Source organism: Gossypium arboreum, chromosome 4 (assembly GCF_025698485.1).
Source record: "Gossypium arboreum isolate Shixiya-1 chromosome 4, ASM2569848v2, whole genome shotgun sequence".
Lineage (NCBI taxonomy): Eukaryota > Viridiplantae > Streptophyta > Magnoliopsida > Malvales > Malvaceae > Gossypium > Gossypium arboreum.
Genome location: NC_069073.1, coordinates 92,354,967 through 92,368,556, shown reverse-complemented (window position 1 = coordinate 92,368,556; position 13,590 = coordinate 92,354,967). Strand labels below are relative to the sequence as shown.

The 13,590-nt window shown below is 37.0% G+C and overlaps 1 protein-coding gene across 1 annotated transcript; it reads left to right on the top strand.

Moving 5' to 3' along the window:
* The first annotated feature begins 330 nt into the window (after positions 1 to 330).
* Positions 331 to 1,507, top strand: LOC128291595 (uncharacterized). Its single transcript, XM_053026776.1, has 3 exons — positions 331 to 820; positions 914 to 1,037; positions 1,249 to 1,507. Exons 1-3 carry the CDS (start codon positions 331 to 333, stop codon positions 1,505 to 1,507), a joined length of 873 nt encoding a protein of 290 aa, XP_052882736.1.
* Positions 1,508 to 13,590: the final 12,083 nt, after the last annotated feature.

Genomic DNA, 13,590 nt, shown 5'->3' with positions numbered 1-13,590 from the left:
AGATTGGGTGCCATTGCTCGGATTATGGGGGGAGTAGGTTATGCTCCGTTATTGGCCCAGAGGCAGTTTTCTTCGCGACAATTCATACCCGCCACTGGAGGATTAGCACAGTCCGAATTTACTTTCGCAGGCGTAGGTTATATGAAAAGGGTCCGAGATACGGCGAAGTCTTGGAAGAAAATTCATCTGATAGAATTGGCTCTATACGCTGATACTTTCACCCAGGATTATGACGTATGGAGAAAACAACGAGTGAATAGTCAGCAAGTCTCGTCAACGAATTATACCTTCTAGAATCCTTTCTTAGAAGAAATGCCATCCGAGCTAGAAATGGTAAGACTGGAATTTGAACGAGAAAAAGCCAAGATGTCACAGGACCTTAATGCTCTTCAAGAGGAAAATTACGAGCTGAAGATTGATGTTCAAATTGAAAGATCTAAAGCCGAGAAAGTGCAAAAAGAAGTTGAAGTCGTAAGAAATGACTTAAGGGACCTTCATCTGGAAAATAAGAAGTTAAGAGTCACTATCAAGAATAGTGGGTTGGGCAAGTCGTCGGCAGAATGGAAGGAAAAACTAAACAATATCAGAGGAGGAATGGAATTTTGGAAAGGAAGAGCGAAAAAAGAAGAAGAAAAGGCTGCGCGGGCTATGATGGAGCTAAGAAAAAAGAACGTCGAATATGAAGCTGTGTCTGCCGAGGTAATGACTAGTCGATCTAAACGTCAAGAACTAAAAGAGAGGATACGTGATTTAGAAGACATGCTGCAAGATCGTCAACAACAGCTAGATACTCTCTTGGAGGCTTTGGAAGAAAAGAATAGTCAATATGATAGAGACATTCGTGCTTACGAAGAGGGCCTCCAAGAAAAAGAAATGCAACTTAGCTATTTGATAAATGAAATTCGTGGGGTAGCCATACACGTGGTACAACTATCAGAAGAAGCTGAAATTCTCATATGTCAATTCCCTCCAAGTCGAAGATCAAACATATCAGAATTCTTAGCACGAGTAAAAAAATATAGCGATATAGCTAGGAAGTTTGTGTAATGGCTGAATCGAAAATGGAAAAATGTTTTATAATGGACTCTTTTGATAAATGAAATGCCTAAATAGGGGCTATCTTGAAATCAACACCAAATTCTTGCATATGCATTCATGACTAACATTCATTTGACATTTATACATTCATTTATTCATTCATTGCATATCCCATAATCGTTCGCTGAGGTTAAAACATACAATTCGCAGTTGTGACACTACAAGCCTGGAATCACGTCACTCATATAGGACGCGTCGACAAGTTAGAGTGATGGAGGTTAAATTTAACGAAAGGATTGAGAGGATGGAAAGAATACAAAGGGAATTACAGGAGCAGTTGGCAAAGTCACAACAAGAAACCAGAGATCTGATGGCGAGATCTCGAGAAGAATCGCTAGAACAAAAGGACCAAATGTCCAGGATGATGGAAATCGGCTCTGGTAAAAGGAAAGGGACCTATGAACCTTGACGTTGTGGAACCACAGTCAAGGGTTAACCTCGATCAGGATCCGCCCCATCCTCCATGATTTACTCCACCGCATACCCACGCAACACAAAGAGGGTACACTCAATGGGAACTTACAGGCCTTGAGTAACGACCTGCGCCACCTACTAATCTGGGGCAAGGAATGTTCGTATCAAACACGGGAGCTAGTCCTACTGATCCACTCGTTCCAGATTTGGATGATCCAGCAGAGATAGCCAGGTTGAAAATGGATGATCATAATGTTCAGGATAAATATAGTAGTTTGGAAGAAAGACTCAAAGCAATAGAAGGTACTGAAGCCTTCTCTGCATTGAGTGCCAAAGAGCTCAGTTTGGTGCCCAATCTGGTCCTGCCTCCGAAATTCAAAGTACCAGATTTCAAAAAATACGATGGCACGAGATGTCTAAAGGCGCATCTTGTCATGTTTTGCCGGAAGATGACTGGTTACGTGAATGAAAATAAATTGTTAATACACTGTTTCCAGGATAGCTTAGTCAGATCGGCCCTTCGATGGTATAATCAACTTAGTAGAGAAAGAATCCGATCATGGAAAGACTTGGCATCAGTATTTTGCGAACAATACAAGTATGTATCCGACATGGTGCCTTATCAACTAACTCTGCAGATGATGGAAAAGAAGCCGACGGAGACTTTTAGGCAGTACGCGCAAAAGTGGAGGGATATATCGGTTCAAGTAGAACCCCCATTGACTAAAACTGAAATAACGGTCCTCTTCATCAACACTTTGAAAGCACCGTTTTATGATAAGTTGGTAGGAAGTGCCACGAAAGACTTCGCAGATATTGTAATATCCGGGGAACTTATAGAAAATGCCATAAAAAGTGGAAGGATGGAAGGTTCCGAGAGCTCGAAAAGGGTAGCACCTGTAAAGAAAAAAGAGGCAGAAGCTTATATGGTGGGAACTAATAATCACTACACTTCTAGTCCGTATCCAACCCAGTATGACCTCGATATCACCCACCTCTAAACTTCTATTATCCTCCCCAAAACCCTTACTATCAAGTACCACTTCATTATCTTTCTTACCCCATCTACGCCACAAATAACCAAAGACCAGCCACTACGTTCCCACAGAATACCATTCCAGCTCAAAGCCAACCTAAAGATGAATAAAAATCAATAAGATCCAATCTTGAAAAACCTCAGTTCACCCCAATTCCTGTATCATACAGAGAACTGTACCCAAAACTGTTGGAAAAAAAATTAATATCCCCACATTATATGGCACCCTTAAAGCCTCCATACCCAAAATGGTACGATCCTAATGCCAGTTGCATGTACCACGCTGGAAACCAAAGGCATTCTACAGAAAATTGTCTGGCATTTAAAAGGAGAGTTCAAGGCCTCATTGATGTAGGCATCTTGCGATTTGATGGTACTAGCAATACAACTGGAAATCTACTCCCTAACCATGCTGAAGGGAATATGAACGCGGTAACGGATAAGGGTAAGTGAAAAACAAAAAGCTATGTTTCTGAAGTAAGGACGCCTCGGGCAAAAAATCTGAGAAGGGATTATTCTGTCGCACCGACAAAATTCTCGGAGAATGAGGTCAAGGTTTTTGTAATTTCCATGGTCTTGAAGGGCATAACATTCAATCCTGTGAAGAATTTAGAAAATTATTACAAGACATGATGGATAATAAGGAGATTGGGATTTTAATAAAAGGGAAGAGGCCGATGAAGGAGAAGTATACGCCTCTGACAATCAATCATTAGGTCTCCCGTATAACGTCGATCGACCATTCGTAATTTATTACGATGCAAAGAAGGAACCGGTGAAACCAAATATGATCATTGAAGTACCATTCCCTTTCTCTTAAAAGGATGACAAGGCGATACCGTGGAAATACGTCATCAACATCGTCACATCGGAAGGTGAAAAATCCGAAGCCATAATTGGAGATGTTGGGGAGGTAGGCCATTTTACCCGTAGTGGGCGGTGTTATTCTAAAGAGATTGAGCCAATAAAGAAGAACAGTGACTGGAAGCAAAAAGGAAAGGCAGTGATGTATGAGGTCGAAGCCGAGCAGGAAACTCCACCTGTGTAAGAAACTAAAAAGCCTGTAGATGAGGAGGAAGCACAGGAGTTCTTGAAATTTATCAAGCATAGTGAATACAATGTGGTGGAACAATTGAATAAACAACTAGCACGAATCTCAGTTTTATCTCTACTGTTAAATTCAGAGCCACTCCAGAACGCTTTGCTGAAGGTGTTAAATCAAGCTTACGTAGCAAACAACATATCTGTTGAGAAGCTTGATAGGTGGGTGAATAATCTGAACGCTGACAATTTCATCTCTTTTAGTGATGATGAGATACCGCCAAATGGTAGAGGCTCAGTAAAAACACTGCATATTACGACTCGCTGCAAGGGCTACATAATATCGAATGTGCTCATCGATAATGGGTCGGCACTCAACGTTATGCCTTTGGCCACGCTTTCCAGAATTCCGATGGATCTATCCTATTTAAGGCCCTGTCATTCCAAAGTAAGGGCATTCGATGGGACAAGGCGTGAAGCCATGGGAAAGATTGAGATCCCTCTAAAAGTGGGTCCCTATATTTATAATACCGAGTTCTAGGTTATGGACATCACACCCTCGTATAACTGCCTTTTGAGAAGGCCCTGGATCTATTCTGCTAGAGCAATTCCGTCCTCTCTCCATCAAGAAGTGAAGTTTATCATAGATGGCTGTTTGGTCATTTTCGAGGGAGAAGAAGACATTGTCCCATCTATCTCTGCCGATGCACTGTACTTGGAAGTGAGCAAAGATGCAATAGAATGTTCCTTCCGATCCTTTGAATTTGTCAATGCCACTTTTGTCTCTGAGGGAAATAGAATTCTGGTGCCAAAACTATCAAGGAATACCAGTTTGGGCATTAAGATGATTGTGGGAAAAGGAGCCTGAGCAAGGAAGGGTTTGGAAAGGTATATGCAAGGAATAGTCAGGGCTCTAAAGCCAGTGCACCACAAGGCCCGATATGGTTTGGGGTTCCATCCAGACATACGACAGAGAAGGAAACAGTTGCAGAAAGATCGAGAAAGGCGGATTACAAGAGTCTTAGGCCGAGAATTAGAATGGGAGCCCCTAACGTACCCGCATTTGTCAAAAACATTTACATCTGTAGGAATGATATACCCCGGGCAAGATAATCCACGAAGTACGCTGTTATTAATTGAAAGGGGTCTTCAGAATGTTAGTATAAATGTCATTGACAAAGGAAATGACGCAATTAAAGATGTTTCAATGATATGCCCTTGTCCTCCTTGATTTGTTTTGAACAATTGGACTGCTGTGGAGCTCATTGTAGTTTCTAAGTCTTCTCTAGAGTAATGCTCAATGTTAACACTCTTCTTTTTGTGTGCCCTTAAGTAATAGTAGGGATTCTTTTGTAAGAGCTTATGTTTTGCTCTTTATCATTTAAATGAACATTAATGAAGATGCATTTTGTCAAGGTCTTTACATTCTCATTAACTTCATAATTTTTCCCTCTTCTCACAGCCTGTCATTGCATATATCTCACGTCATACCACGCTTGTTGGTCCCAATACTTTGATGCTCCTCTATAGTTTTCTTTTCCATTTAATTTTCAGGTGCTCAGATATCAACGATATGAACAAACCCGTTACAAATCTTGAAATCGATTTTGAGAAGGCTATTTGTTTAGGAGAGTTCGAAGCTGAGAAAAATGTTGAAGACTATGTCTCGTCTCCTGACTTGTTAAGAATGGTAGAACAAAAAGATAAACAGATTCTACCTCATCAAGAATCTGTTGAAATAGTAAACTTGGGAAATAAAGAAAAGAGACAAGAAGTGAAGATTGGGACCTCCATTTCAGATGGCACCAGACATGATTTGATCGCTTTGCTTCATGAGTACAAACATATATTTGCATGGTCATATCAGGACATGCCAGGATTGGATGAGGACGTAGTGGTCCATAGACTCTCACTGAAACCAGAATGCAAACCCATTCAACAGAAGCTAAGACGAATGAGACTTGAAATGCTATTAAAGATAAAAGAAGAAGTCAAAAAACAATTCGATGCTGGCTTTCTACAAGTATCCAAGTATCCACAATGGGTAGCTAACATAGTCCCAGTACCGAAGAAAGACGGCAATGTACGAATGTGTGTGGATTATCGCGATTTGAATCGAGCAAGTCCTAAAGATAATTTTCCTTTGCCACACATCGATACTTTGGTGGATAACACAGCCAAACATTCATTGTTTTCATTCATGGATGGATTCTCGGGTTATAATCAGATAAAGATAGCTCCTGAGGATATGGAGAAAACTACTTTCGTAATGATGTGGGGAACATTCTGTTATAAGGTGATGCCGTTCGGATTAAAGAACGCTGGGACAACATATCAGAGGGCCATGATGATGTTGTTTCATGACATGATACACAAAGAAATAGAAGTCTACGTCGATGATATGATCGCCAAATCCAAAGGGGAAAGAGAGCATGTTGGGAACCTCAAGAAGTTGTTCGAAAGACTGAGAAAGTTCCAGCTAAAGCTTAATCTAGCCAAGTGTACGTTTGGGGCTACCTTGGGAAAATTGCTAGGCTTCATCGTCAGCGAGAGAGGCATTAAAGTCGATCCAGATAAGATAAAGGCCATACAAGAACTACCACCTCTACGCACGCAAAAAGAAGTAAGAGGATTTTTAGAGAGATTAAACTACATCGCTTGGTTCATTCCTCAACTTACCAATCAGTGTGACCCAATTTTTCGACTCCTTCGAAAACATAATCCGGGAGAATGAAATGACGAATGCCAAGTGGCTTTTGACAAGATAAAACAGTATTTGTCTAGTCCTCCGGTGCTGGTATCGCGAACTCCAGGAAGACCGTGAATATTGTACCTGACTGTGTTCGAAAATTCAATGGGTTGCGTACTAGGGCAACATGATGAGTCAGGGAAAAGAGAAAAAGTGATTTACTATCTCAGCAAAAAGTTCACAGAATATGAGGCAAAGTACTCTTCCATTAAAAAGTTTTGTTGTGCTTTGGTTTGGGTAGTTCGGAGGCTCAGGAAATATATGTTGTATCATACGACATGGTTAATTTCAAAGCTGGACCCAATAAAGTACATGATGGAATCACCTGCATTCTCAGGAAGAATTGCACGATGGCAGATCTTACTATCGTAGTACGACATCGTCTATGTGAGTCAAAAGTCAATAAAAGGAAGCGCAATAGCTGACTTCTTAGCAACTCGAACAACGGATGAATATGAGCCATTGAGATTTGATTTCCCGGATGAAGACTTATGTGCATTACAGAAAAAGAGGGTGAGTTATCAAAAGAGAAGTCATGGAAGATGAGCTTTGATCGTGCATCGAATGCATTGGGATATGGGATTGGAGCAGTCTTAGTATCGCCAGAGGGGAACCATTATTCGTTCACTGCTAGGCTGAATTTCTTCTGTACCAATAACATTGCAGAATATGAGGCCTGTATCATGGGACTTCGTGCAGCTATTGAATGAAACATCGAAATCTTAGAGGTGTACGGGGACTCAGCGTTGGTGATATACCAAATCTGTGGAGATTGGGAAGTGAGAGATTCAAAATTAGTCAAATACAGCGATCTAGTGGCAGGACTGATCAAAGAATTCAAAGAAATAACTTTTAATTACTTCCCACGAGAAGGAAACCAATTGGCTGATGCCCTGGCCACTTTGGCTTCAATGTTTAAAGTAAACAGAGAAACAGAAATAATGCCTCTTCAAATGAGCATATATGAAGTCCCTTCACATTGTTTCAGCATTGAAAAAGAGCCAGATGGACGGCCATGGTCCCATGATATCTTAGAATATGTCAAGAATCAAAAGTATCCCGAACGAGTAAATGAAAATGACAAAAGAACAATCAGAAGAATGTCAGCGAGATTTGTTCTTGATGGAGACATCCTGTATAAAAAAGGAAAAGATCAAGTGCTCTTGAGATGCGTGGATGCTGTTGAAGCCAGAAAAATACTTGAAGATGTCCATGAGGGAATTTGTAGGACACATGCCAATAGTTTCACTATAGCCAGGAAGATTATGAGACTCGGTTACTACTGGTTGACGATGGAAAGCGACTGCATTAGTTTTGCAAGAAAATGCCACAAATGTCAAATTTATGGCGATAAGATTCATGTAGCCCCTTCATCCCTTTATGTCATGACTTCTCCGTGGCCTTTTTCTATGTGGGGCATTGATGTTATAGGGCCAATTTCCCAGAAAGCTTCTAATGGATACCGATTCATTTTTGTGGTCATTGATTACTTCAAAAAATGGATAGAAGGCGCTTCGTTTGCCAACGTAACGAAGACTGCAGTTTGTAAGTTTTTGAAAAAGGAAATCATTTGTCGATATGGTTTGCCTGAAAGAATCATTTCAGATAACGCCTTGAATCTGAATAACAAGATGATGAAAGAAGTGTGTGAGCAATTTCAAATAAAGCATCATAACTCATCGCCCTATCGCCCGAAAATGAACGGAGCTGTTAAAGCAGCCAACAAGAATATTAAGAAGATTATTGGGAAAATGACCGAGACATATAAAGACTGGTATGAGAAGCTACCATTTGCTTTGTATGCATATCACACATCTGTGCGGACATTTACGGGAGCAACCCCCTTCTCTCTGGTCTATGGAATGGAAGCTGTGTTACCCATCGAAGTTGAGATCCCTTCTCTACGAGTCTTAATGGAGTCGAAATTAGAGGAAGCAGAATGGATTCGAGCTCGATATGACCAGTTAAACCTTATCAAGGAAAAACGTCTAAAGGCAATTTGTCACGGACAGATGTACCAGAAGAGAATGATCGCGGCCCATGATAAGAAAGTACGACCAAGAGAATTCCACGAAGGAGAACTCGTACTGAGAAAAATTCTCCCAATACAAAAAGACCTACGAGGAAAATGGGCACCAAATTGGGAAAGACCATACGTCGTAAAGAAGGCATTCTCGGGTGGAGCTTTGATTCTCACTGAGATGGATGGGAAGGAGTTACCTAATCCAATGAATTTAGATGCTGTGAAGAAGTATTATGCCTAAAAAAAAAAAGAATCAAGGTGAAAATCCGAAAAGGGCGTCTTGATAATAAAAAAGGATCAAGGTGAAAACCCAAAAAGAGCGTCTTGATTAACACAAAGGATTAGGATGAAAACCCGAAAGGGAATTCTAATGAAGCAAACCTGGGCTTAAAGAGCAAAGAGGTTGAATGGTGGGTCAAACAGCGAGACTACAGTATTTGAAGCATCTCTGAAAGCTCGAAATCTTCTACACAAGAAGCTACACTCGAAAATATTCTTGATTAAGAAACGTGGAAGAGTTCATGTGTTGAATATCTAGAGCATTTGTATCCGTTGAATGAGATCCCCTTTCTTTTTATAATACTTTTTACTATCCTTGCTTAACTTTCTTTGTTTGCTACCTTTGAAATAAATAAATAGAGGTATCCTTTTCGTACCTACCTGACCATTTTCATGTGTCTCATTGTGTGGTTTATTTAAATAATAAATAGTGAAATGACATACTCTGGACAAAAGAAATGTTGAGCATTGCCTGGATAAGAATTTGATAAGTACAAGAGCCTCAAAGCAAGGACAAAGTTTAACCAGGGGCAAAAGAGTGATATTTGAGAAACGTTGATTACTCATGAAGCTTGAAGATGGGTATAGGGCCTAAAGAGAAAGTCAAGAGCCGGAGTAATGAATGCAGATCATCACAAAAAAAATTGTGACGAAAAAAGACTTACGATAAACATGCCTAAGGCGCATAGCATAATCGTGTAGGCATGAAGGCATTTAAGACAAATGTGTGCATATCATGATAGCACCATGCATGACATATACATGTACTCCAGTAGAGCAAGAGGATGTGATGATAGTTATACTGAATCAAAGGAAAAGACACCTGAGTCCCACCAGATGACATCTTTTGGTATTTTGATGTTTTTATTTTTGTTGTCAAAAATCAACTTATATTGCGAGAGGTGAGTTGAGCCTCAAGGTACGCTGAGGTATTTTCAATTTCTGCTTTTCAAAAATTCAACTCATATTGTGAGAAATGACTTGAGCCTCAGGGCATGCTGAGGTATTTTCAATTTCTGTCTTTCAAAAAATCAACTCATATTGCGAGAGGTGAGTTGGGCCTCAGGACACGCTGAGGTAATTTCAATTTCTGTTTGTCAAAAATCAACTCATATTGCGAGAGGTGAGTTGAGCCTCAAGACACGCTGAGGTATTTTCAATTTCTGTTTTTTTTTCAATTTCAATTTTTCAAAAATCAACTCATATTACGAGAGATGAGTTGAGCCTCGGGCCACATGCCAAGGTATTTTCAATTTCCGCTTTTCAATTTATGTTTTAAAATATCGACTCCTATTGCGAGAGGTGAGTTGAGCCTCAGATCACGCTGAAGTGTTTTCAATTTATGTTTCAAAAAATCAACTCATATTGCAAGAGGTGAGTTGAGCCTTGGTTCACATGACAAGGTATTTTCAATTTCCGCTTTTCAATTCATGTTTTAAAATATCGACTCATATTGCGAGAGATGAGTTGAGCGTCAGGTCATGTTAAGGTGTTTTCAATTTATGTTTCATAAAATTAACTCATATTGTAAGAGGTGTGTTGAGCCTCGGGTCACATGGCGAGGTATTTTCAAAATCTGCCTTTCAAATTAAGTTTCAAAAAACTAACTCATATTGCGAGAGGTGAGTTGAGCCTTGGCTTACGTGCTGAGCTATTTTCAATTTCTGTTTTTAATGTCTGTTTTTAAAGAGTCAATTCATATTGCGAGAAATGAGTTGAGCTCGGGATCACATGCCGAGTAAAGAATAAAGATTGGAGCTGATTAGAACTTGTCTCTCTGAAGTTGCAATGGAGCTGATTGAGGATATCAGATCTTCCCTTTCTAAAGGGGCAAAAGAGAAGACCAAAACCTTATCTCACTGAAGCGATAAAAAGAGCAGATTGAAGCTGTAGATCTTATCTTTCTGAAGTTACAATGAAGCAGATTGAAGCCACAAATCTCATACCCTTGAAGTTACATTAGGGTAGATTGAAGCTACAATGTGTATATCAGAAGATGCAGTGAATTGAACCAAAGCTACAAGATGCGTTGGACTGGAAAGAGACTACTTGAAGAAGAGAAGCGCCAAAGAGGTCAAAGCTCGACCAGGCCAGGCAAAATTGGTCTTTCCTAAAAGTCTTTACTCTATTCTCGTTACACGACAACAACTCTGTTATCGTTATACGACAATGAGTAAAGAGGGGCAGCTGTTATAGCCTAATTTTTCCCCATGACCCATTTACAATTTTGACCCATTTAAACCCATTTACATCAAAACCCAACTAAGCCCAATTTCAAACCCTAGCCCAATATCTAAAACAAAAAAACAAAAAAGAAAAGAAACCCTAGCCCCTATGGCCACCTGCCCTATGGTCTGCCACCACCGTCGGCCACCTACCTTCTGCCACCACCTGCTCCTCCAAGTTGCACCATCACCTGCAAGGGATTAGAAAGAAAAGACAGAAATCATAGAAAAAGACATGTAAAAAGGTCATAAAAACCCAAATCAAATTTTGTAAAGGGGGATTGGCAATTTTTAATAAAAAAAATTAGATTTCAGCCACCAATATTCAAGAATAGATCCAACACCAAAAACAAAAAAAAACATCAACAATCGCAAGGAATCAAAATCGGAAATCAAAAGGTGCTATTTTTTTAAAAAAAATTCGAATCTGTTCTTTTTTTTTTCTCTTTTCTTTTCTTTTCTACATACATATATAATTTATATTATTAAACTAAAAAAAAAGGGGTTTACCTTTTCCTACCACTCATCTGACGGCGGCCATGGCTCGATCAGGGGTTCGGCGGACCAAGAACACCTGCAGAGAAAAAAAGAAAAAGGGAAGTGGTTTTTTTGAAAGCAAAGGGAAAGAATGAAAATTAAAAAAAAAACTTAGTTTTTATAAAGGACTAAAACGACGTTGTTTTGGTCTAGGTTTTAAAACCCCAAAACGGAGTCATTTTGAGACGACCCGCGCGTCGACCCGACCCGCCTCAGGGGATCCGCGTGTTTTCAAAGGAGGGGCTAATTGCGCTTTTAGCCCCTCCGCTTTTTATCACTTTGAAATTAGATTGTTTCATTATTTATAATTTAGCCCTATAATTTATTTTTCTCTTCAATTTGGTCCCCGGTGCTGCACTGCATTTTGGGGGAAGGAATAATTTCTATTTTGATCCTTCCAAGTTGCACCCGTGTTCATTTTGGTCCTTTTCGCTTTATTTCTTTTTAAATTTGCCCCAAAACTCTATTTTAGTTCAATTTTAGTCCTTTTTTTTATTTTCGTTTCTTTATTAAATATTATTATTATCATTTCTAATATTATTAATATTATTATTTAGATTATTGTTATTATTACTATTATTAATATTCTTGTTATTAACATTGTTTTTATTCCTTTTATTAATTTTTATTTATTAATATATTATTATTATTATTATTATTATTATTATTATTATTATGTAATAATGTATACTTTTTATGTACGTATATGTATATACATGTTTATATATGGTGTTACTTTATTACGTTATTTTAATATCTTTATAATATTTTTTTATATTTTAATATTATTATTATCATGATTACTATATATTAGTGTATAATTTTTTTATATATGTATATGTTTTAATATATTTATGTATATACTTATGTAGCATTATTATTAGTCGCTTTTATTCCTAATATTTATATATTATGTAAATATTTTAATATTATATTATATATATATCTATATATTTTTAGTATATATTATGTATATATGTTTTCAATATTGTATTTTATATATATTATTATGTATATATTTTAACATTATTAGTTATACATCTTTTATACTATTTTATGTATATTTCTAATATCATTGTATATTTCTAACATCATTATTATTTATATATATATGTATGTATTTATATAGCGTATGAATAGTTTTTATATTATTATCATTTCTAATATATATATTATATATATTTTATATATTATGTATGTATTTTAATGTTATTAGTTACATATATTTCTTATACTATTTCATGTATGTATTTTTATATCATCTTATGTACGTATACAAATACTATGTTATATATATATAAATAATATAATTTTTAATACCATATTATGTATGTATTATTGTTGTATCTATTTTATCCCTATTATATTTATTGTTAATACCAAGTACATACATTTTATTATATGAGTATATATATACTTTTATATATATAGTATTATTTTCATACATCATTATATTTATTATTATACATATTATTTTCACTATTATCACTTATTATTTTATTTTAATATTATTATGTATATATTTTTCATATATGTTATGTACATACATTTTCAATATATATATATTATGTATATATTCTAACATTACTAGTTATATATTTTTACTATCTTATGTATATACTTCAAACACTATATATAGTATATTTCTAACACTATTACTATTTATATATATATATATATATATATATATATATATATATATATTACGTACATACTCTTAATATCATTATTATGTATATATATTCATTGTTTTTATTTCGTGTTTGATACTATTATTACGTTTAATATATCGCATGCATTATTATTGTTTTTAATATTATTGTCGTATTTATTATGTGCTTCGATGTATCTCTAACTCTTATTTTTTGTTCCTCTCCCATTTTATATCATTTGGTTGTTCACTATTTTAAAGATTTTTATTCATGTTTTTTACTAATTTCAATAAATAAGGCAACGAACTGATTTAACATTCAGCCATCGATTTCATCGTTATGTTGGGTGAAATTCGTCGGTTCGTGTTAAAGACGGAATACCCTTTTAAAAAATCGAAAACTAAAAAATCTCATTTTTCAAGTGGATCACGATTAAATGTCAAATCAAATTCGTACTTTTGAAAATCAAGACAACACGAGTTTAATAAAGATACCAATTTTGAGCGTCACGGGGGTGCTAATACCTTCCTCGTGCG